The 25985-nt window shown below is 37.0% G+C and overlaps 1 protein-coding gene across 19 annotated transcripts in view; it reads right to left on the bottom strand.

Annotated features, from left to right (window-relative positions):
• Positions 1–25985, bottom strand: part of ABI2 (abl interactor 2) — a 104142-nt gene that overhangs the window by 48616 nt on the left and 29541 nt on the right. For all 19 annotated transcript variants that reach the window (XM_012143218.5, XM_042244989.2, XM_012143238.5 and 16 more), the window contains exon 2: positions 2506–2673. In XM_012143218.5, the coding sequence (XP_011998608.1) occupies positions 2506–2673 (168 nt within the window). The remainder of the gene's footprint in view (positions 1–2505; positions 2674–25985) is intronic.

Below are 25985 nucleotides of genomic sequence, written 5' to 3'. Positions count from 1 at the left end.
AACTTATAAACTAAATCCTACATCACAAGACTAGCCTATTGTCTGTTTCTATATGGCGCACAAGCTAAGAATGTTTTCTACATTTTTAAACAGTTGCTTTAAAAAATACAACACAAACAAAAAAAAAAATACAACACAAAAAATAATATGAGTCTGAAACCCTCTATGGCCCACAAAGTCAAAAATATTGACTATCTAGCTCTTTACAAAAAAGTTTGCCAGTCCTTGTTTACACCATTTATTGAATATTTGTTTTAGAAAACATTTCCTCTTATACTATGGAATAATAGAAAAATAGAATAATATTCCATTCTAATAACCATCAAATAGCTTTGACATTCAGTTGACTTTTAAAACAAAGGACTCTACCTGTACATTAAATGTAACCGAAAAAATTTTAATCCTTAAGGCAAATGCTTTTAAAATCTATTTAAGTTTTAAAAATTTACTCGTTTATTTGCTATAGCTTTCATCAGCCCATTTCTCCTACTCAACTCCTCATCCAACTACTTGAATATATTCTGTATAAACTTAACAGCCATTGCAGAGTTGCAGATCCCTTGCTTTTCCAAGTATTGTCCTCTATAGATACTCGACTCCAAATGAAAGTGGCTCAACTTACTCTTGAAAGCTGTGACTCAAGCCCATTATTTCTAGTCTACTAGTCTGTCCATTCATCTCTCCCATTTTTAATTTATTCCATTAGACTAGCTTTAAAAGATATTAATTAGATCTATTAATTAAATCATATAGATTTATGTGATACTCAAAATGAAAAAGTTCTTATTAGCTAAATGCATATTCTTACAGTTTATTAATAACTTAATCACTTTCCTCCTTAAGGCTGCCATACTTTTCTACCAAAGAATTACAGAATTCCAATCAGAATATAGATAATTACTTCTGTTGTCATATTCTTGTCATCATTTATCCACACAATCTTGCCTATTTTCTCTTGCAAACTAATAAAAAATTGTCCCTCCTTTTTAGGAACTCTAATATATTAATTTCTCTTTGGCATTTTCACTTTTATTCTTAATTTCTTTTCTGGGTTCTTTGCCCCAATTTCAAATATGTAGAAATGTTAAGACTGATGTATAAATCCCAAAATTCTGCATTAGATTAGCAATTTGTCAACATCCCTTCCTTTACAGGAAACCAAATTCATTTATTTCATCATTTAAAATGACACTGACTATTTCCTCCAAGAGGTCTTCAGAATAAAAATTTACCTCTCTCACTACAACTAACCGATACTTTTTTCTTTAAGTCTAAGACACATAGCAATACAACAAGCAATGAATTATATGTTGTCTACAGAAGTTTATATGGAATGTGAAAAAACCTTTAGAATGGCAAATTCAGATTTAAGATTACATACTATTAAATAACAAAAACCTCTGAATGGTCTGATGAATTTAACAGAAATATAAGGTAGACTCTGATCTGATTAGGTAGAATACATTCAATTTAATTACAGAATTACACATTAGACTTTGAAAATCTGATGGACTGGTCAATTTCAGAAGAGTTCTGAATTCCTCATATAAAAAAAGATAATATGTACATTTTAAAACTCATTCTATTCCAGAAGAGTTCTAATCATTTAGTTCTAAAGAGTATTGAACACCACTAAGTTATGCAAATGACAAAGTGCTAAAATAGAAATGCTACAAATATCTCAAAAAGATCAAAATCTTTTGTTAGCATTTTTAAAACCATATTTTGAAATTATAAACTGTTTTTTTACCACAGTAATATTTTAAATGGCCCCTAAATATAGGAATGGGTATGAAAACTATGATATAGATATGCAACATTATCGAGCCATTGAAAATGTTTATGATGAGCTTGTAACACCAAGGAAAGATGTTTGTTGTAAGCTAAAAGAGCAGAGTTCAAAATTCCATACATACAATAATTCCACTTATATTTTAAATAAAAATTATTTAGAAGAAAACAAATATTGGACAAAATATACCAAAATATTAACAGGAAAAGTTTGAGTAGTGGGGAAAGGGCTTGTTTTTCTACTTTTTCTTTTCTATCTATTTATGACATTTATAATGGAAAAAGTATTACATTTATTTTTTCTAAGTTCTATAAAAAGATAAGTTTATAAGGTCACTTATATTAATCTTTACATTACTGAGGTAATAGAAAAAAGCACTTCAAGAACTCATCAAGCTGCCACACTTAAAGCGTAAAATTCAGTAAAAATTGGAAGAAACCAGGCAAAATTTCACTCTCAAGGCTGATTTGATTATTTTAACTTGACATCTGAGTTTTAATGAAACGATTAAGGTTTTCTTCTCTATCAAAATCACAGAGAAGATAATCATGAGACAAAAAAGATGGAAACAAAAAAACAACCTAATATTGAGTTTGTATCTTGCAAATCATACATGTGAGTAAACTCACACAATAAAGGCTGCCAGCACTACAGACTGCATGTGCTTATTACGTATTCCTCAGGGACAAAATAGGACAACAGTGTGGTCTCACTTGTGAAATATGATTGATTGAAGACTCCATCCTTCGTAGTTGGGATGCCTGGATATCCAGCATCTGCAGGACATTGTTGGCCAAGGTATTGATCAGATAGGCAACACTTGCTAAGGACTGGGTGGTGTAGGCTTTGGTTTCTTCCAGGGCTCGCTGCTTATCCGCTGACTAGAAAAACAAACAAACAATCATTACTTCAAAGATAACCCATTCTATCAATCCAATCTTCAAAAATACTCACCCAAACCATTATGTGGCTGAATCTACATGCACTAATTTAAAATGCTTTGAAAACCAATTACCAGTATTCATGTTAACCCAACAACTAAATTATTGACTTGAGTTCACTGATGTTTTCATGTTGAATAGATACATCTTTGTATAGATGCAAATAAAATCCTGAAGCCGTCGTTTACAAAACGAGGTCTGATGGGTATTTTGAAAAATGGCAGCAAGCACACAGCCTCTCAGGGTTGCTGCTTGGAAAGGTAGCACCGATTTGAATGTGGAAATTCCGGTGCACATTTTTCTATGCTCCTGAGTTCTTCCTTTCTTTTCATTCTGACATATACCATGTGACGATAATGTTCCGACTAAAGTAATAACAACAACAAAATAAGAATGATAATAATAAAATGATAAAGTATATAAAAGAGTAATAATTGTGATAATGATATAATAAAAATAGTAAAAGGATCCTTTCTTCCCAAGCATCTTAAGTGTTATAACACTATGGAACACAAATAGCGACTTATCATAAATCCTACTTGATAAACAGAAACTACACAGTAAAAAAAGTGGTGAACTGATTATTTCCAAGATCACAAAGCAAAGCAACAGTAAGGTTACATATTCTATGCTGCAACTGCCAAACACCATTTTCCTGCCCTAGTCTTTGTATACAAAGACGCTATGGTTCAGTAGAAAGGACATAAGCCTCTGAATCAAAATCCTTTTACCTTAATGTCAGTTCTACTACTATAGTATGTCATATTCTAAGCAGTTGTGAAGATAATGACTATAAAACCACCTTCCAAAACTATACATCATTTTATCTAACAATTGTCATTCCATCTTTGACTAGTCATCAACTGTTCAAAACCCACTACGTTCCACTCTGCCTTCTGCCACACAGTATAGGACTCAGAATCAGTAAACCTAGACACAATTTCTTCCAGAAGAAGCAAAATTCTTTCGAAGCAGCAGTAGTTAAATGAAATAATATTGCTTTAACTTGAAAGGAGTTAAGAATCACTGTATTGATTTTTTTTCTAATCTTTAGTAATCTCAGTTTTATTAACACTTAAATTAACAAGAGTTGAAACCAAATCTGGTTAGAGATAAATACTCGTTTAAAAACATCATACAGATTTCCAGATTGTTGTTGATGTTCAGTCACTACGTTGTGTCCAACTCTTGGGGACTGCAGCATGCCAGCCTTCCCTCCCCTTCACTATCTCCTGTAGTTTGCTCAAATTCATGTCCACTGAGTTGGTGATGCTATTCTAAATATCTCATCCTCTGTCATCCCCTTCTTTTGCGTTCAACCTTTCCCAGGGTCTTTTCCAATGAGTCAGCCCTTCGCATCAGGTGGCCAAAGTATTGGAACTTTAGCGTTAGTCCTTCTAATAAATATTCAGGGTTGATTTCCTTTAGGATTTATGGGTGTGATCTCCTTGTAGTCTGAGGGACTCTCAAAAGTCTTCTCCAGTACCACAACTCAAAAGCATCAAAAAATTTCCAGATTATGGTTGCATATATAAGGAGTTTGTAAGTCACTGGTCCATCCTAACAAGTAAAAATCTGAACACACTTAAAAATCAACAACTTTTGATTTCACAGTAGAAAATAGCTAAGCCAGTAACACTTTTCAGATATTACACTAAATTAGGAGTATTTATTACAGAGAATAACCAGAAATTAAAAAATTTTTTTAATTTGTTAGTAGACTTCAAATGATCGAGGGGAGGGATGGATATCTGGACAGATACTTTCCAGGCAACCTTTTTATATAGATAGCTTTTGAGGTTTTTTTGAAAAGCAAATAGTATTAATGTAATTCAACCCTCAAATCACTTCATGCTATGCCTTTATTCCTAGCATGTATGCAAAAATCATGTGGCTAACTGTTGAATCAAAGATATGAGAGGCCTTTCCATATCAGATGGGTTTCATGTATGTCTGCTTTTCTATGGAAGATTTCTTTTCCATGGAAGATTCCTTGTTGCTTTTAATACTTTTTTCTTCATCTTTAATTTTGTCACTTTGATTAATGTGTGTCTCAACATGTTCCTCCTTGAGTTTATCCTGTTTGGGATTCTCTGTGCTTCCTGGACTTGAGTGCTTCCTTTCTCATGTTAGGGAAGTTTTTAGCTATAATATCTTCAAATATTTTCTCAGGATCTTTTTCTTCTCCTTCTGGAACCCCTATAATGCAGATGTTGTTGCATTATAACATTTATAAATCCCAGAGGCCTCTGAGATTGTCCTCATTTAATTCTTTTTTCTTTATTCTGTTCTGCGGCAGTGATTTCCATCACTTGTGTCTTCCAGCTCACTTACTCAATTAGTCTGCCTCAGTTATTCTGCTACTGATTCCTTCTAATGTATTTTTCACACTTCCTCAGTATCTCAGCGGTAAAGAATTTGCCTGCAATGCAGGAAGATCCCCTGGAGAAGGAAATGGTAACCCACTCCAGTATTCTTGCTGGAAAATTCCACAGAAGAGGAGCCTGGCAGGCTACATACAGTCTATGGCAGGGTTTGGGGGGGGGGGGCGGTCACAAAGAGTTGGACATCACTTAGGAAGTAAACAACAACAAATTTTATAAGAGCTGATATTCTAAGTTTGAGAATTTGTGCTTCCTTCAGCAGCACATATATTAAGCTTGAGATTTTTTTCCTATATAGTGTTCAATAAAAACTGTAATAAATTCAAATAGAATCTATTTCAATAAAAGTGATATAAAAGTTGCTACTTTAACCTAGAAGCCCTATAAAAGACATCTTAGTTTACATAAAAGCACTGTAACCGAGGTTATTTTGTTATTTAAAAAAAAATTCTCATAAGTAAACATCTGGGACAGTATTCTTATCTTTCGCTACAAGCAAATTTCATTCCTTCCTTAGCTATCACTTCCAAGCACAGAATTTTTAAATCTGTTTACATCTCACCTTCCATCTCTCCCAAACTTGTATTTCTACTTACATGGCACCTCACCTCATATAATGCACCATATTAGTGTATCTATAACTCATCACCTTCCCTCAAACTACTACTTCCTACTTCTCGTAACAACATCATTGCTCCATCACCCCATGTCAGAGTTTCTACGTTTCTCCATCCTACACCCTCACAGTTGTCATGATACTTATTTTCTATCTGTGCCCTACATTCTTTCCTTTCTTTCAACTGTTCCTGCCTACATTCTACTTTAGGCCCTCATTATTTCTTGCCAGGACTGCTATACCTGTTTCCAGGTATCTTAAACATGGTCCTGCAGGTTCATCTTTCTAAATCAGTTCTGAAGCCCCCAGAGCTTCATCTTAACTACTTAAATAAAAGCTCCTTTACTTTTCCTTTACAGTCTTCCTTAATATGGCCTAGAATTTATCTTCCATTCAACCCTACTAGAACCTTAAGTTACAGTTTATTAGACTTATGGTTCTCAAAACAGACTTTCATTTCTTACCTTTGCGCCTCTGCCTATTCTCTTCACCTGTAACCCATCAACTTCACACAACTCATTCCCTACCTTATCTTCCCAGACTGTGAAGATGATTCTTCATTTCTCACTGATAACAAAATGTGGGAATTATCAGATTTACAGCACATACTTTATGTGCGTGTTTGATTGACCCAAACTCCCACACTCCCCCATGCGGGAAGACCTAGAAGGCAGCAGTATGCCTCACACATCTTCGCATCATATTACATACAGGAGTTACATATTATCTGTTGAAATGCATCCACCAAAATGTTCCAAAGAATCAAAGTTACTTTTATCACCCAAGTGATTTCTTTGATCTCCAAAAGCTCTGGCACCATCCATGGTACTCATGATTGACTAGTAAATTCAAATTTGTTTTTCAATTTGATGTTCTGGGATGGGAACTAAGAAATATGAAGACTAAGAACCTTACACCCTCTAGAGCAGCTCAAGACTGTAGTATTATTATACTAGAGTACTACTATTATTTATTTTTCTTCTTCATTTCCACAAAAAGGACAACAGATTTAGTATATTTAAACATATAGACAATGGGCAGGAAAAGAATGGTAATACTTAAGGTAAATGAGTATGGACATGCAGGCAAGGATTCTCCTCTACAGATCCACTGTCTTTCCTTCTCTTCTCCAGCAGGAAACCTCTCACTCACTCGAGTCCAGTCTACTACACTATCTGAAAAATATGTAATTATTTTGGTTCTGGGTATAAATCATTACATTAGGTAAAGTACAGGTACTTAGTTCTCATTTAATTGGTTATCTTACCTAAAGTATTAAACAATTTCTTCTAGATCTGCCACAATTAATTCATCAGTTCATTTCAATGAATTCTTGCAGACTGAATGTTACAGGACAGACATACCATACACTAGAATACGAAAATGAGACTCATTCTCTGAACTCTAGAAAGTTTCAGTCCAATACAGAGAAAGGCATATAAACAGAAAATGTTAATGCAGAATGGTCAGGAATATCAATGGTATCCAAGTAGAAACACTTAGATGACCATCCAAGTAGTGTCTCAAAGAACAGAGTCAATTCTGCCAAGCAGGAGTGAGAGAAATTACTCCAGGTAGAGCAAACAGCCTAAATAAAGGGACAGAGGCATGAAAAAGATTCTTGAATCCAGAAAACAAGTAAGTTTGGTATTATTAATATATGATTAGTTCACTATTGTCCCTATTTTAAGACTGAGACACGTGCTGAAATTTAAGGTTAGTATAGTAATGAACTGTTAGTATAGTAATGAAGTTTTATCTCTCACAAAATTACTAAGAAATTACAATATCACACATATAATTAACTCCCAGTAAAGTTATGGCAAAGAAATAGAGGAAAACAACAGAATGGGGACTAGAGATCTCTTCAAGAAAATCAGAGATACCGAGGGAACATTTCATGCAAAGATAGGCACAGTAAAGGACAGAAATGGTCTGGACCTAACAGAAGCAGAAGATATTAAGAAGAGGTAGCAAGAATACACAGAAGAACTGTACAAAAAAGATCTTCACGACCCAGATAATCACAATGGTGTGAGCACTCACCTAGAGCCAGACATCTTGGAATGTGAAGTCAAGTGGGCCTTAGAAAGCATCACTACGAACAAAGCTAGTGGAGGTGATGGAATTCCAGTGGAGCTATTTCAAATCCTGAAAGATGATGCTGTGAAAGTGCTGCACTCAATATGCCAGCAATAGAAAACTCAGCAGTGGCCACAGGACTGGAAAAGGTCAGTTTTCATTCCAATCCCAAAGAAAGGCAATGTCAAAGAATGTTCAAACTACCGCACAATTGCACTCATCTCACACGTTAGTAAAGTAATGCTCAAAATTCTCCAAGCCAGGCTTCAGCAATACGTGAACCATGAACTTCCTGATGTTCAAGCAGGTTTTAGAAAAGGCAGAGGAATCAGAGATCAAACTGCCAACATCTGCTGGATTGTCGAAAAAGCAAGAGAGTTCCAGAAAAACATCTATTTCTGCTTTATTGACTATGCCAAAGCCTTTGACTGTGTGGATCACAAGAAACTGTGGAAAATTCTGAAAGAGATGGGAATACCAGACCACCTGACCTGCCTCTTGAGAAACTTATATGCAGGTCAGGAAGCAACAGTTAGAACTGGACATGGAACAACAGACTGGTTCCAAACAGGAAAAGAAGTACATCAAGGCTGTATATTGTCACCCTGCTTATTTAACTTCTATGCAGAGTACATCATGAGAAACACTGGGCTGGAAGAAGCACAAGCTGGAATCAAGATTGCCGGGAGAAATATCAATAACCTCAGATATGCAGATGACACCACCCTTATGGAAGAAAGTGAAGACGAACTAAAAAGCCTTTTGATGAAAGTGAAAGAGAAGAGTGAAAAAGTTGGCTTAAAGCTCAACATTCAGAAAATGAAGATCATGGCATCCGGTCCCATCATTTCATGGGAAATAGATGGGGAAACAGTGGAAACAGTGTCAGACTTTATCTTGGGGGGCTCCAAAATCACTGCAGATGGTGATTGCAGCCATCAAATTAAAAGACACTTACTCCTTGGAAGGAAAGTTATGACAAACCTAGATAGCATATTGAAAAGCACAGACATTACTTTGCCAACAAAGGTCTGTCTAGTCAAGGCTATGGTTTTTCCAGTGGTCATGTATGGATGTGAGAGTTGGACTGTGAAGAAAGCTGAGTGCTGAAGAATTGATTCTTTTGAACTGTGGTGTTGGAGAAGACTCTTGAGAGTCCCTTGGACTGCAAGGAGATCCAACCAGTCCCTTCTGAAGGAGATCAGCCCTGGGATTTCTTTGGAAGGAATGATGCTAAAGCTGAAACTCCAGTACTTTGGCCACCTCATGCGAAGAGTTGACTCATTGGAAAAGACTCTGATGCTGGGAGGGATTGGGGGCAGGAGGAGAAGGGGACGACAGAGGATGAGATGGCTGGATGGCATCACTGACTCGATGGACATGAGTTTGGGTGAACTCCGGGAGTTGGTGATGGACAGGGAGGCCTGGCGTGTTGCAATTCATGGGGTCGCAAAGAGTTGGACATGACTGAGTGACTGAACTGAAAGGAAAGTTATGGCAGAGTCATAGCATCTGACTCAATAATGGTCTGAGGAGAGGGGAATATTCTTAGATTACCTATTTACTGAGCTTTCAGTTCTGCACTCCAAGAAATCATGTAACTAAACCAAACTGGAAAGAAATGCTCCACTACTCAATCTGACTGAAACTAAAGAGGCAGCTTCTAAAATATATGCCAATCATTACATATACGTGGAAAATGTTTGCCAAAAAAACACAAAATACTACAAATGTACTCTTATGTCTTAAGAATTGTTCAAATATTAATTTCTATGATACCTAAGGAAGAATGGGTATTTTCCTTGAACCCTTTTGCCTCTTCCACCTTTCCTTTCTCATTAAATCATTTATCTCTGCATTTGCTTCCAGACTCTTAGAGAATAAAGTCTATAAAAAAGCATGGCATTCAACTTAGGATGAGTTATACAAGTCATGGTGAAAAAGAGCAGAGCATCATTAGATAAACATGCACAATTCACCAAGGAAAGAACACAAGACAAACACAAACATGGAAAAACACTCACCCACACAAGTGATGGGGGAAAAATGAGACAGTAAAGCACCACTGTTACCAAGGAATTAACAAGAACGTATCTGCATTGCCTTAAATTTGCTTTGTGGTTATTTTGCTTTGGTGATGAAGAAAGAAAAGCACATGCCAAGAATGCCAAACACTCTTATGAAAGGAAAAGAAAAAACTACTGCACTTGCCAGCAGACTGCAGAAATCAAGAGAAGGGCCTGTTTCAAGAGGAAGACAGAGCCGCACTACTGAGCAGACAGGAGAGGCGAGGTGAGGAAAGCGCCCGGTAAATGGCTGTGGCAACGTGGGGCTGCTTGGCGAGTGTTTAAGAAGCATTTTCAGCTGTGGCAATGCGGAACCGCTTGGCGAGTGTTTAAGAAGCAGTTTTAGCTGTGGCAATGTGGAACTGCTTGGTGAGTGTTTAAGAAGCATTTTCAGCTGTGGCGCTGTGGAACTGCTTGGTGAGTGTTTAAGAAGAAGTTTTAGCTATGGCAATGTGGAACTACTTGGCGGGTTTTTAAGAAGCATTTTTAGCTGGGTAGTAGCATGGAAATCAGATAAGAATTAATTTTAAGAATTGAAGAAAGCATATATAGATAGCTCTTTGTTATGTTGGCCATATAACAAATTAAAGAAATGGAACCAGAGCTTGAAGAAAATACAGTGGTAAAGAAAGGTTTTAGCTGGGAGATACCGGGTTTACATACAGAGATAAGTTATCTAATGAGAAAGGAAAAGTGGAAGAGGCAAAAAGTGTTCAAGGGAAAAAACAAAATATTTCAGCAGGGGAGAGTTCAACTGGAATGACTAGAGAACAGTTCTTTTGGAAACTGTCCTTTCTGGAAAAAAGGAAAAGGAGAAAGTTGCTGCAGCCATGTAAAGGTTCATAGATTTTAAGGTGGAAAGACGAAGATTTAGCCTAGTTTCAATCTCTGAAGTATGAGGCATGGCAATATATAAAACTGAAGAGACAAAGAGACAGATGAAGATATGACATAGTTATCTCAGAAAGTGAAAAACACGGAGGATTAATTGAGATCCTATATGCCAAGAATTTAGCACAGAACCGGGCATAACAGAAGAGCTCAATAAATGATGGCCCTTTTAACTTATCTGATCTCTAGATGGAGGAAACCTTTTACATATACAGCCATGGTCAGAAAGGACAACTATGATCTTTCAAACTGCAACACCATAAAACTTTTAAAATAATATAATAAAGCTTCAAAATATAAACAAGCAAATAAAAACCCAGCACCCAACAGGGTAAAAAACATTTAAACTTAAAAACATAAATTTAAGACAGAAAATTTAAAACCAACTCTGTAAATGATAGTTATACTGAAAAGATAAGCCACAAAGTGAGTTATAATATTTACAAAACGTATTTGATAAAGAACTGGTAACCAAAATACACAAGGAACTCTTAAAACTCAACAATAAGCAAAGTTTTGTAATGGGCAAAAGAACTGGAGTTACCTCACCAAAGAAGATAGAATGTAAATAACCATATGAAAAGATTTAACGTTATACGTCATGAGCGAATTGCAAATGAAAAACAAGACACCACCACACACCTACTGTGTTCAGTTGCTCAGTCGTGTCGGACTCTACGCGACCCCATGGACTACAGCCCATCAGGGTCCTTTGTGTATGGAATTTTCCAGGCAAGAATTCTGGAATGGGTTGCCATTTCTTTCTCCAGGGGATCGTCCCAATCCAAGGATCGAACCTGCGTCTCTTGCAGTGGGACAAAAACTCTCACTCATTGCTAGTGGGAATGCAGAACAGCCACTTTGGAAGACAGTTTGGAAGTTTCTTACAAAATTAAATCTACTCTTACCATACGATGCAGTAACCATGCTCATTATTATTTACTAACACGAGCTGAAAATTTTTGTACAAATTTTATACAAGGATGGAGGTTTCCCTGGTGGCTCAGACAGTAAAGAATCTGTCTGCAATGTAGGAGACCCAGGTCTGATCCCTGGGTAAGGAAGATCCTTACCATAGGATTCAACACTTGGTATTTTCCCAAAGGAGTTGGAAAATATGGCCACTCAAAAACCTATACACAGATGCTTATAGCAGCTTTATTCATTATTGCCAAAGCTTAAAAGCAACCAAGATGAATGGACAAATAAACTGTGATACAAATAACTGAACGCTACCTAGCACTAAAATGCAAATGAGGTATCAAGCCATGAAAAGACAGAGGAAACATAAATGCGTATTACTGAGTGAGAGAAACCAATCTAAAAATGCTACATGCTGTATGAGTCTAACTATACGGCATTTTAGAAAGGACAGTTAAAAAGATCAGTGGTTGCCAGGAGTGTGTGGAAAGGGAAGAAGGGATCAATAGGTGTACCTCTGGAGATCCTTAGGGTAGTGAAACTATTCTGTATAGTACTGTAATGGTGGGTACGTGTCACTTTACAGCTATCAAAACTCACAAAACGCGCAACACCAAAAGTAAGCCCTAATGTAAATGACGGACTTTATTTAGTAATTAAAATATTGGTTCAGCTGTAATAACGTACCACACTAATACAAAATGTTAATAAGAGGGGCAAGTGGGGGCGGACTTTAGGGAGATATGAGAACTCTCTAAAACTGGTCTAAAACAAAAACCCTATAACCAAGATTCTTATACGACAGCTCTGACCAGCTACATTCTGCTCTACTTATTAAGCCCATAGGGGGAAAAAAAGCAGTATTTTTGTCCCTCCAAACTCTAGAAGTACTAGATCCTCCCAATACAGCCTCTGCCTCCTCCTCCTCCACACTTCAGTGGGATTTAATCTTCAGACTTTCCGCAAGGAAAGTCAGGCAACAATATTCATGCCTACTCCCATATCATGTCCAGTTCAGACTGGTCATCACTGCCCATTTCTCTCTGGTGCACAGCTCAAGCATTTCTACAGATTAGCAAGCCTCAAACTGGACATGAGATCTCAATCCTCCTTTTCAGTAAACAACCTCTATGACTGATTTTCATACCCTCTCCTGATTTACCTGAAGATGAGGGAGAAGCACAGCACCTCTACAAACCCTCTGATAAGAAATCTTCACTCATTTACATACATATGTATATAATACACATTCATGTACAAACACATATGAAAATGAATGGATACATATCCATATGTATGTACATTTATGGATATACAGAGAATAAAGGGATAAAAAGCAGTCTCATCTCTCAGAAGGTCCCATAAAAGCAACCTAACATCCTTTTTTAAAATATGGAGGTAACTATTAAACATTTTCCTCACCTTTGGAGCCTGAACTATAACATGAAGACAATAAAAAAAAAGTCTCATTACCCTGCTACATAAATAATTAGAAACCACGTAAATGTCCAACAGAGAGAGTTGGACATGACTGAAGCGACTTAGCAGCAGCAGCAGCAGCAGCACCACTGTATCATATTAAAAACTGCTTATAAACAATATTTATGTTGGAAGAAGAAATGGAAAACTAATTAAAATTCTAAATAATATACCCACAACAACGGGAATTTGATTATAATGCAACTATCTCCAGACAGCTGCAACATGGTCTTGAATTGTATAAACTGTAAAAAATTAACTTTTAATTTTTAAACTTCATAGCACTCATTGGTCAGGTTTTATGATAAGTGGTATTATAGAGTTTCACAGTATGTATATGTATATAAAATTATGTATTATTTAATAGACATTAAAAGGAAATATGTATTATATATTAGTTATTAGGAAATAAATGCTTTACTGGTAATGAGACTATAGATAATTTTGCTCTTTTTACTTCTCCATTTCCTGTTATGTATTCCTCTTACAACTAGAAGTATTTTTTCAGTAATCATCTTCTATGCTTACATGAAAACAAGACCAACACTGTCACATCCTGGATCATGCCACATTACCTTTATCGTCATATGTCTCTTTTAGTACAAAGTTAAGTCCTTGCCACAATTATGCAACTGAACCATAACTGAGGTCACGGGAACTATGTCACTCAGGGCCCAGCATACAAATAAACTAGAAACATATTACCATGCTGATCAACTGCAGAGCTCTTTTCTTTCCAAACTGCTCTGATGAAAGTAGAACACATTAGAAACATTTGCTCTAACCAACAAAAAGTTATTGTGAATTACATCTTCTAAAAATTCATGAAGGACCACAAAGGAAGCAATACTTTTTCACTGGCCTCCTCAGTAATATAGCAGAATCACTCAAATTCTGATTCATGTGGGGAATTCAGTTTGTGGCAGCTGACGCCCATTCTCCTTCCACCTTACCCAAGCCACAGGTATCAATACATGACCCCAGCATTCCTAAAGCTCACCAGTCCTTTGGACACTGACTGACCTAGGGGGCACTGATTCAAGTTAAGCCAATAAGATTCTCTGGAACTTTTCTAACGGATTGGAAAACATTATTTAGCAAAGGTTGCTGTGGTGGCCACAAAGACACATGTTCTGACTTCCCTTCAAGAGATGATGCTGTAGGGACCCAGCTGACTGACAGTCACCAGCTGCACCTTTAGAGACGGTGCTCATGCTGAGCCACACTTCGCCTAAGGAATGTACTATTGCTGAATAAGAAAGTATAGATCATACTTGAAAGTATTACCCTGATTTTGATCCTTGCTGGTATTTTGTATATGATATCACAAGAGCCAAGAAAGACAATCCCTTTGTTGGATCAACATTTTCAACTCAGAAGTAACCTGATCTTGGAGGCATGTCTTTAAATAGTGGTACAGGCTCTGGTTTTTCAAGAGAGCTTCCTTTTCTGCTTGCTGGGCTCATCATCTGGTGCTTCTTACCTAGGGCCTATCCTGACCCCAATTCTATGATCCCTAGGCAAATTCCCTTTTTACTCTGAATCAGATCATCCCTAGTATTGAAATTCCTTATACCTCTCTGCTGAACTGCTACTTTGGCCTGTTCATACCTCTCTATTATACTATCTCTGTCCTCCATCGGCTGTGGTGTTTTAAGTTTTCTCACTTTATATTTACAGCTCAACTGTCCTAACCTAAAAACCACTAAATTTATTTCCCTTCATTATATCCCATTTTCCCTTTCCACTCTTTCAAATCTCAGTGAAAAAATTCTCTCAACCCAAAACTGCGCCATGTGTTTAAAGCATTCATTCAGATCAGTCGCTCAGTCGTGTCCAACTCCATGGACTGCAGCACGCCAAGCTTCCCTGTCCATCACCAACTTCCAGAGCTTGCTCAAACTCATGTCCATCGAGTTGGTGATGCCATCCAACCATCTCATCCACTGTCGTTCCTTTCTCCTCCTGCCTTCAATCTTTCCCAGCATCAGGGTTCTTTCCAATGAGTCAGTTCTTCACATCAGGTGGCCAAAGTATTGGAGCTTCAGTGTCAGTCCTTCCAATGAATACTCAGGACTGATTTCCTTTAGGATGGATTGGTTGAGTCTCCTTGCAGTCCAAGGGACTCTCAAGAGTCTTCTCCAACACCACAGTTCAAAAGCATCAATTCTTCGGTGCTCAGCTTTCTTTATAGTCCAACTCTCACATCCATACATGACTACTGGAGAAACAACAGCTTTGACTAGACAGACCTTTGTCAGCAAAGCAATATCTCTGTTTTTAAATACGCTGTCTAGATTGGTCATAGCTTTTCTTCCAAGGAGCAAGCGTCTTAATTTCATGGCTGCAATCACCATCTGCAGTGATTTGGGAGCCCAAAAAAATAGTCAGCCACTGTTTCCCCATCTATTTCCCATGAAGTGATGGGAACAGATGCCATGATCTTAACTTTCTGAATGCTGAGTTTTAAGCCAACTTTTTCACTCTCTTCTTTCACTTTCATCAAGAGACTCTTTAGTTCTTCTTTGCCTTCTGCCAAGAGGGTGGTGTCATCTGCATATTTGAGGTCATTAATATTTCTCCCAGCAATCTTGATTCCAGCTTCTGCTTCATCCAGCCCAGAATTTCGCATGATGTACTCTGCATCTAAGTAAGAAGAGTGACAATATACAGCCTTGATGTACTCCTTTCCCAATCTGGAACCAGAATGTTGTTCATGTCCAGTTCTAACTGCTGCTTCTTGACCTGCATACAGATTTCTCAGGTGGTCTGGTAGTCCCATCTCATCAAGAATTTTCCACAGTTTGTTATAATGCACACACTCAAAGGCTTTGGTGTAGTCAACAAAGCAGATGTTTTTTTGGAACCCTCCTGCTTTTTCAATGATCCAAAGGATGTTGACAATTTGATCTCTAGTTCCTCTGCCTTTTCTAAATCCAGCTTGAACATCTGGAAATTCATGGTTCACATACTGTTGAAGCCTGGCTTCGAGAATTTGGAGCATTACTTTGCTAGTGTGTGAAATGATTGCAATTATGTGGTAGTTTGAAAATGCTTTGGCATTGCCTTTCTTTGGGACTAGAAAAAAAACTGACCTTTTCCAGTCCTATGGCCACTGCTGAGTTTTCCAAATTTGTTGATATATTGAGTGCAGCACTTTTACAGCATCATCTTTTAGGATTTGAAGTACCTCAACTGGAATTCCATCACCTCCATAAGTAAGTCTTCATAGAACCATTCAACTCCAGCTTCTTCAGCATTACTGGTCGGGGCATAGCTTAGATTACTGTGATATTGAATGGCCTGCCTTGGAAATGAACAGAGATCATTCTGTTATCTTTGAGATTGCACCCAAGAACTGCATTTCGGACACTCTTGTGGATTATGAGGGCTACTCCATTTCTTCTAAGGGATTCTTGCCCACAGTAGTAGATATAATGATCATCTGAGTTAAATTCGCCCACTCCAGTCCATTTTAGTTCATTGATTCCTAAAATGCGGATGTTCACTCTTGCCATCTGTTTCACCACTTCCAATTTACCTTGATTCACGGACCTAACATTCCAGGTTCCTATGCAGTATTGTTCTTTACAGCAATGGACTTTACTTCCATCACCAGTCACATGCACAGCTGGGCACTGTTTTTGCTTTGGCTCTGTCTCTTCATTCTTTGTGGAGTTATTTCTCCACTCTTCTCCAGTAGCATATTGGGCACCTACCAACCTGGGGAGTTCATCTTTCAGTGTCTTATGTTTTTGCCTTTTCATACTATCCCTTACCCTCTTACGAATCATAACCTTTGTCATTCAAGACCTTATACAGCAATACAAATCACTTATTTAAAAGTTTTCTAAAAGCCTAACACAAGATAAAGCAAATGAATACAAACTTATAAGTGCTTTATGTGTAAAAACTGCTTCAATCTGTAAATACCTAACTCTATATGTACCAGTATAAGTACTGTATATGTATAAAGAAAGGATCAATATATATATATATATATATAATATATTCTATACTAAGAATATAAGCTGTATATTGTTCTAACTATAAGGATGAATACTTACAAATAATAATTAATCTTATGGATTAATTATAATTACAGATGTATCTTACAGATACAGTTGATTCTTTCAGATCAAACAAGGTATGAATTTGGGATCTTTGTAGATTCTACAAATAAGAGAAACTATAGGTGGAATTTCTAAAATTTTTCAGTAGACAGAGATTTAAGAGATCCAAACAAGGAAGATAACTATTCATCGCTACCTATCTCCCGACACACCACTCTTCAACACAGAGAGCCACAAAAAAGAACATGGAGCAACTTAGATCAGAAACAAAACTCCTTGTGATTTGTAAGTTACTATATTACAATTATAAATGATACATGTCTACTGGAAGAACCTTCCTAAGAGGATTTTCTATCTTGAAATGTGATGTGGAGACATTTTTACTGATAAAATTAAGATGTCATTTATAGGCACTCTAGTGAAAATGTAATCAGTGAAAATTCATCTATCTGCCTAGGAATTAGGAGATAAATTCACATAGGATTGAGGGAACTATACAGGCATCCATAAAATACTGATGGTGATCTTTATGAAAAATGTTATTTAACTTGTCATAGATCATATTTTTACTTAAGAAACATTCCTTCCATCTTGATTCAAAAGGGAAAAGAAACTTCTGCTCTCCAGGTCATAGTGAGGGTCTGACTTAGTTGCTCAGTTGCTCAGTCATGTCCACCTCTTTGTGACCCTATGGACTGCAGCACACCAGGCTTCCCTGTCCTTCACCATCTCCTGGAGTTTGCTCAAACCCATGTCCATTGAGTTGCTAAAGCCATTCAACCATCTCGTCCTCTGTTGTCCCCTTTTCCTCCTGTCTTCAATCTTTCCCAGCATCAGGGTCTTTTCTAGTTAAGTCAGCTCTTCGTATTGGGTGGCCAAAGTATTGGACCTTCAGCTTCAGCATCAGTCCTTCCAATGAATATTCAGGATTGATTTCCTTTAAGATTGACTAGTTTGATCTTCTTGCAGTCCAAGGGACTCTCAAGAGTCTTCTCCAACACCACAGTTCAATTCCAGTAATTCCAATACTTTTGCCCATTCCAGCCACAGTTATTGTCTTCCAGAGAAAGACAAATATATCTCAGATGGATTTTTCCAACTGATTCTAGAAGACAGAACTGCCTTTTCCTCTTATCTTAGATATACATGAGGTGTGAAATATATGTAAGACTATCTCACAGTGCATAGCATATGCCTATCTGAAAGGATGAGGCCAGCATGCAGAAAGCAGAAAGAAACAGAAATGAGAGATAGTTTGAGTCCCTGCTTCAGCCACTCCTGTTTTTTCACATGGTCTAGTTTGTAACTAATAAATGCACATTTCTGTTATTTGTTACTGGGCAGAAGGAGGTGCTGACCGAAGAGGAAGTGACCACCACACTCCAGGTACCGGTGCATGCCTGCTGAGGAGTTCAGAGTTTGAAGATGAGGATGAATGGGGAGATGATAAAAGGGAAGATGACAGCCTAACAATCACAAGTGTCCCTAAACGAAAAGCATCACAAAGACAGCTTCTTCAGGATGCTTTGCTGACTCTGCAAACCTATGCCATGGACTTAAAAACTGAGCAAGATTATTCAGTAATAAGGAAGTTCCCACCAAACTCAGCTGCAGGTAACAGAAGGCCTCACAGGTCTGTTATGCTCAGAAAATGACCTCCCACTCCAGCTGGAAATGACAAGTTAGCAAGGGCCCCTGCTGCCTGAAGGGGCATCCAGGAGAACCTCACTGTAAGCTGATAATCACTGATGCTTGAAAAGGAAAACCTGGACCTTCTGCTTTGCTTTTCATATTATAAACCAAGAGGAAAAGTTAAAAAAAAAGTTTTTTCAAATTGAGTTTCTGTCATTTGAAACCAACAAATCTAAAACACTTAAAAGTGTTAAATTTTAATAGCTTAATATATACTGGCCAGGGCATCTTTAAATAGGTAAGTTGGTATGACATCTACCTAGACAATCTATGTATAGGCTAACTGGAAACAACTGAGGCAAATAAACTTGATATTCACCTCTATCCCTAAAGTATCAGTGGAGAGGGGGAAAAAAAGGCCAGTTTAGAAATAAAACAAACGATCACAGATTAATCTTTTTGAGATTCAAAGCAAAGTTATTTGCTCAGATTGTGGTTGGCTGTTTCAAGAAAACCTATCACTAAAGCCAAAGTGAGGTTTCTAGAAACTGATGAGGGTAACAGAAAAGACAGGGTTCTTATTCTAACTCGGCCACTATCTTACCAGGTCATGAATAAGTCATTTACACTCTCAAGGACTCAGTCCTTGTAACTGTTTGCAACTACTTGTTACAGCAAGAGTAGATTATTATGTCTCTTTCAGCTATAAAATACCATCATTCTTTTCTGGAATTTGAAAGTAGGTCATTTTAGATTCAACTATGTATGCTTATCTAAAAAGTAACAGAACAAACGTTTTATAATAGTATCTATTTTAGATCAGGAAAAAAATCAGTCTGTTTAGTAAATCTGACATCAAATTTATTTTTTAAAGCAGACAAAAAAAGTTTTACAAACACTTTCCTCGTTATTTAAAGATCCCCTCCTTTACTCAGTTGTCTTTTAAAAAACATTTTAGGTTATGGGAGAAAAGGTTTGCAAATACATGACTGATAAAGGAGTTAATATCCAAAATATACAAACAGCTCGTACAACTCAGTATCAAAAGAACAAACTCAATTTTAAAATGAGCAGGAGACCTGAATTGACATTTTTCCAAAGAAGACATACATATGGTCAAACAGACATATGAAAAGATGCTGTACATCATGACTCATCCCAGGAATGCAAATCAAAACCACACCTGTCAGAATGGCTATCAAAAGACAAAACCACAACTCACAAATGTTTGTGAGGAGTGGAGAAAAGGAATCTACTTGTACACAATTGGTAGGAAAGTTAATTGGTGCACCCACTGTGGAAAACAGTAAACAGACCTTTTCAAAGAGAATAAAACCACCAAAAACATGGGAAATTTTTAGAAATTTAATCCAAGAAGTCCAAATTTGACTATAAAAACACAAAAAGAGAAAACAGAGCAGAAACATCAATTTCCAGAGTTAAAGAATATGTGTCCACTAAATGTACTTATCAAATGCATAGTACAATTAATGAAAAAAGAGCTTTAACAAAATTCACCATCAGGAGGAGTAAATGATCCTACACAACTCCAGAGAGGGAGAGAAAAAAACAGAAAAAAATCAGGAAGCAAAATGCCACCCAACTTCTCAAAAGCAGTATCAAACACTAATAGAAAATGAAGAAAATAACAGAATGCCTTTACAATCTGAGAGAAAATTATTGCCAACTTATAATTCTATATCAATCAAACCACCAATCTAGTGAAAGCTAAATAAGATTTCTAGCACACAATAGGTTGGTTTTTTTTAACTTTCCATATATTCTTTCTCAAAAAGCACTGGAGTATATACAACCTCAAAGCACAAAGGGAAGAGAGAAAGCATGGAATCCAGAAAACAGAATCAACATCAAAGAGGGCAAAGAAAAATCAAAGACAAATGGCAAAGGAAATTTCTGAGATGAAGTTAGGTTAATAATTCATATAACGAATATTAGAGAAGAATGGCCAAGGAAGGGCTCCAAGAAATATGCCTCCTGGGGAAGAAATAAAACTGATATTGGGAGGCAATTCTCCATGATTCGTCTGCATTTTGTACACTGTGGCGAGCAGAGGTACTGGTGGCCTTTGTTTGACTATCTCTTTAGTTATGTTTGTACAGAAAACCCATCTCAGAAGATAAAGAGAGCATCTCCCTCTGGAGCAAAGGGCAAGTCTTTTTTTACCTAAGAAGACATAAAATGTCTCCCCCTACATTCAGGGTTGCTCCCAATAATGCACCCTATTGTGTGTGCAGCTATCACCTGGCCTTCCTCATGCCACACTGAGTGATATCAGGGGTTTTAGGAGTTAAGTGCAATGCAAGAAAATGCTGATACTCTTGCTAATGCCATTGCTGTGATTAATAGAAAACTCTTACGTCTCTGACCCAGGAGTCTCATGCCTTTTGCCACAGCAACCATGAAACTGTGGCTAGCTAGCCTGTTAGGTTGAAAACTGTTAAATTTCAGACCCTTCACAGTTATTGACAAATGATAGATCACTAACATACTTTAACATAGTGAGGTAAGATTTCTACATCCAAGAGAAAGTTTAGAGATGAATCAGGGATAGATAAGTAATTAAGTCATCCAAGAAATGGGTAACTATTAGCCCCAAGGGAAAGAAAAAATTTGCTTAGGAAGTAAAATCACCAGTCCACTGTATGATTCAGCTATTAATATTTACATAGACATAATGGACATACTGAATAAATCCAAAATTGCTACAAGCCATGTTGAAAAGATGGGAAGAACTATAAGAAAGTAGAGTCTGTTTCTCACAGCAGAATTACCTGAAAGTTATAAAACAGCAACATGAACATGGACATACGGAGATAAACATCAGAAGAACGTAAAAGCTAAAAGAGTCTCCAGACAGAGGGAAATCGGAGGCAAAAGGGTACTCTTCTTTTTAGGGGTAGACAATGAATTACAATGCTGGAAATAATCTAATCTGTGTATTTCAATATGGCAGTCACTAGGCACACGTGGCTATGGAGCACTTGAAAGGTAGACAGTAGAAATGTAAAACTGAAATTGAACTTTAACTTCAGCAACACAGAAGATCAATACACAAAAACAGCTGTACTTTTATACAACAGTAATAATTCAAAAATGAAATTAAGAAAACAATTCCATTTACAATAGGATCAAAAAGAATAAAATACCTACAAATCATTTCAAAAACAGAAGTGTACAACACGGAAAACTACAAAATGTTATTACAATAAAGAACTGATGAAGTGAAATGCTATCTCACGTTCACTGACCAGAAGACTTACTATAATTAAAATGGCTCCCCAAGTGTATCTACAGATTCCACACAATCCCAATCAAAATCCCAGCAGCCTTTTTTGACAGAAATGAACAAGGGATCCAAAAATTCATATGGAAAATTCAAGGGATGCAGAGTAGCCAAAATAATCTTGAAAAGGAACAAAGCTGGAGGACACATACATCACAATTTCAAAACAATGAAAGTATAATAATGAAGACCGTGGTACTGGTGTAAGGATATACATGGATCAGCTGGATTAGAACTCAGAGTTCAGAAACAAAACATTCATGTGAAATTAATTTTCAAGGAAGGTGCCAAGACAATTCAATGGGGAAAGAAAAATCTCTTCAACAAATGATGCTGAGACAAATAAATATGCAAAGAAATAAATATGGATCCCTACTTCACAACAGTGGAGAGAAGTGGTGATGGTTAGATAGCATCACTGACTCAGTGGACGTGAATTTGAGCAAACTCCTGGAGATAGTGGAGGGCGGGGGAGCCTAGCAGGCTGCAGTCCACAGGGTTGCAAAGAATTGGACATGACTTAGCAACTGAACAACATCATCTCAAAACATATCAAATGTTTACTCACAACAGATCAAAGATCTAAATGTAAGAGTTAAAACTCTGACTCCTAGGAGGAAATAGAGGAGTGAATGTGACCCTGGATTAGGCAAAAGTTTCTTAGATATAACACCTAAACTATACAAAAAAAGGAAAAAATAGGTATGTTGGGCTTAAATTAAAAACTTGTGCATGAAAGAAATGAAAAGAAAACCCACAGATGGGAGACAACACCATCACTCCTCAGTAATTTCAGGGAACTGGTTCAGGACTTCCTGCAAATACCAAGATCCTCCACTGCTCAAGTCCTTTTGGCATACCCATTTTATATAACCTCCATATCCACGGGTTCTGCATCTGCAGATTCTGTATCCTCATTTTCAACCAATTTGATGGGCAGTTGATTGAATCCAGAGATGTAAAACCCGGGGACGGAGGGTGACTGTAAATCATACATCTGACAAAGGACCTGTATCCTATAAAACATATGAAGAATTCGTGCAATTAAAAAATGAAAGGACAACCCAATTTTTAAATGCAGAAAGGATTTGTATACACATTTCTCCAAAAAATATATACCAATGATCGATAAGCACATGAAATGATGCTCAACATCATTAGTTGTTAGGAAAAAGCATACCAAAACAACAAAAAGGCCACTTCTCACCCACTAAGATGGTTGTAATCAAAAAGACAGTCAATAACAAGTATTGTTGAGGATGTGGAGAATTGAACTCTTGTACAATGCCAGTGGGAATGTAAATGGTGTAACCAGTTTGGACAACAGGCCAGCACTTTCACAAATAGTTAAATATAGTAACCACATGAACCAACAATTCCATTCTTAGGTTACGTATCCAAGAGAAAGAAAAAAATATATGGCCACATAAAGATGTATGTGTGATTGTTTATAATGTTGTATGTTAATATATGTTGTGGTAGCATTATTCATAATAGCCAAAATGCTGAAAACTTGAAAATCCATCAACTGATGAATGGATAAATAAAATGTAGTATATCCATTCAGTATAAAAAGGAATGAAGCACTGATACATAATACAACATAGATGAACCTTGAAAACACGCTAAGTGAAAAAAATCCAGATACAAAAGGCCACATGGCATATGATTCCATTTGTATGAAGTATCCAGAATACTAAGGAAAAAAAAGTATAGTAAGTAGTTGCGGGAGAAATAGCAATAACCTCAGATATTCAGATGACACCACCCTTATAGCAGAAAGTGAAGAGGAACTAAAGAGCTTCTTGATGAAAGTGAAAGAGAAGAGTGAAAAAGTTGGCTTAAAGCTCAACATTCAGAAAATGAAGATCATGGCATCTGGTCCCATCACTTAATGGGAAATAGATGGGGAAACAGTGGAAACAGTGTCAGACTTTGTTTTTTGGGGCTCCAAAATCACTGCAGATGGTGACTGCAGCCATGAAATTAAGACACTTACTCCTTGGAAGAAAAGTTATGACCAACCTAGATAGCATATTGAAAAGCAGAGACATTACTTTGCCAACAAAGGTCCGTCTAGTCAAGGCTATGGTTTTTCCAATGGTCATGTATGGATGTGAGAGTTGGACTGTGAAGAAAGCTGAGTGCCTAAGAATTGATGCTTTTGAACTGTGGCGTTGAAGAAGACTCTCGAGAGTCCCATGGACTGCAAGGAGATCCAACCAGTCCATTCTAAAGGAGATCAGTCCTGGGTGTTCACTGGATGGACAGATACTAAAGCTGAAACTCCAGTACTTTGGCCACCTCATGCAAAGATTTGACTCACTGGAAAAGACTCTAATGCTAGGAGGGATTGGGGGCAGGAGGAGAAGGGGATGACAGAGGATGAGATGGCTGGATGGCATCACTGACTCGATGGATGTGAGTTTGAGTGAACTCTGGGAGTTGGTGATGGACAAGGAGGCCTGGCGTACTGCAATTCATGGGGTTGCAAAGAGTCGGACACAACTGAGCGACTGAACTGAAGTAGTTGCCTAGATATAGGAAAGTGGGAGGATAAGAGGTGGCAGGCTAAATGGTATGAGGTTTCTTTCTGAGATAATGAAAATGTTCTAAAAAGTTAACAGTACTTCTGGCTGCATAAATCTGTGAAGATACTAAAAACTCGAACTGTAAACTTTCAATGGGTAATTAAATGGTATGTGAATTACATCTCTATAAAATTGTTATTTTAAAAGAAGGCAAAATGATGTACTGATACATTACAATATAGTGAATCTTGAAAACATGTTAAATAAAAGAACCTGGACCCCAAAATCACGTACTTTATGATTCTGTTTATGTGAAATGTCCAGAATAGGCATATTCATAGAAACAGAAAGATTAACGGTTGACAGGAGACAGAGGAAGAAGGGGATAGGGAAGTGACTGGGGAAGTGATGGGGAAGTACAGGATTCTTTCTGGAGTGATGAGTATGTTCTGGACTCAGACAGAGATGATCAATGGTGGGATAACTTTGTGAATACCAAAAAATCACTAAACTGTACACTTTAAATAGGTGAATTTTACAGTATGTGAAATATATCTGAATTTAAAAATTTAACTGGCCACAAACAGCCAGTGGTTACTGTCCTGGACAGCACAGCCATAGAGATTGCCTAAATTCAGAGCAGACTTTTTTTAAGCCATGTGGGAAGTAGGGGCTGGAGATAAAGTGCAAGCAGACAAATTTAAGGGTAGCAGAGAAGTACTGAACATTTGGACTGTAATTGCTTAAAATTTTTGAATATAAATTCAGATCAAAGTCCAAAAGCTGTAGCCCAGGGATAGACTAATTCGAAACAATGTTTAACCTCTACAGGCACAAGTCTCTGAATTTATAAAAAGAAAATGAACTACAACAGCATTTCCCAGACTGTGCTGTGGTACTTATTAATAACCACTGGGCATCCAAAACTGGCTCTGAGGACTATGAAATACTACATATAGGTAAGTTAAACAGGTTTCTTTACTGCAAGATTTTCCAGAACACTTAAAATAACGTTGTGCTTTGTAGGTTCAAAAAGGGGCACAAATGCATTATCCACTTTACAACACAAATATTTTTACATATTATCCAATGGTGGTTTGGAAAATATTGGACTATATGAGTTTTAATGGTTCCACCAGCTTCAAAGCTGTATAAGTCTTAGACACTTTTTGCTCCATTTTTTATTCTTTATTTAATTTGGCTTGGCATAATGGTAAACTGGTAATTTATAAGAAAATATATTCAGTTACCTATTAATAACTAGTAGTTATTA

The sequence above is a fragment of the Ovis aries genome, chromosome 2 (assembly GCF_016772045.2).
Source record: "Ovis aries strain OAR_USU_Benz2616 breed Rambouillet chromosome 2, ARS-UI_Ramb_v3.0, whole genome shotgun sequence".
Classification (NCBI taxonomy): domain Eukaryota; kingdom Metazoa; phylum Chordata; class Mammalia; order Artiodactyla; family Bovidae; genus Ovis; species Ovis aries.
Note: the sequence above shows the minus strand (reverse complement) of the source record. Positions and strands in the feature narration are given on the sequence as shown.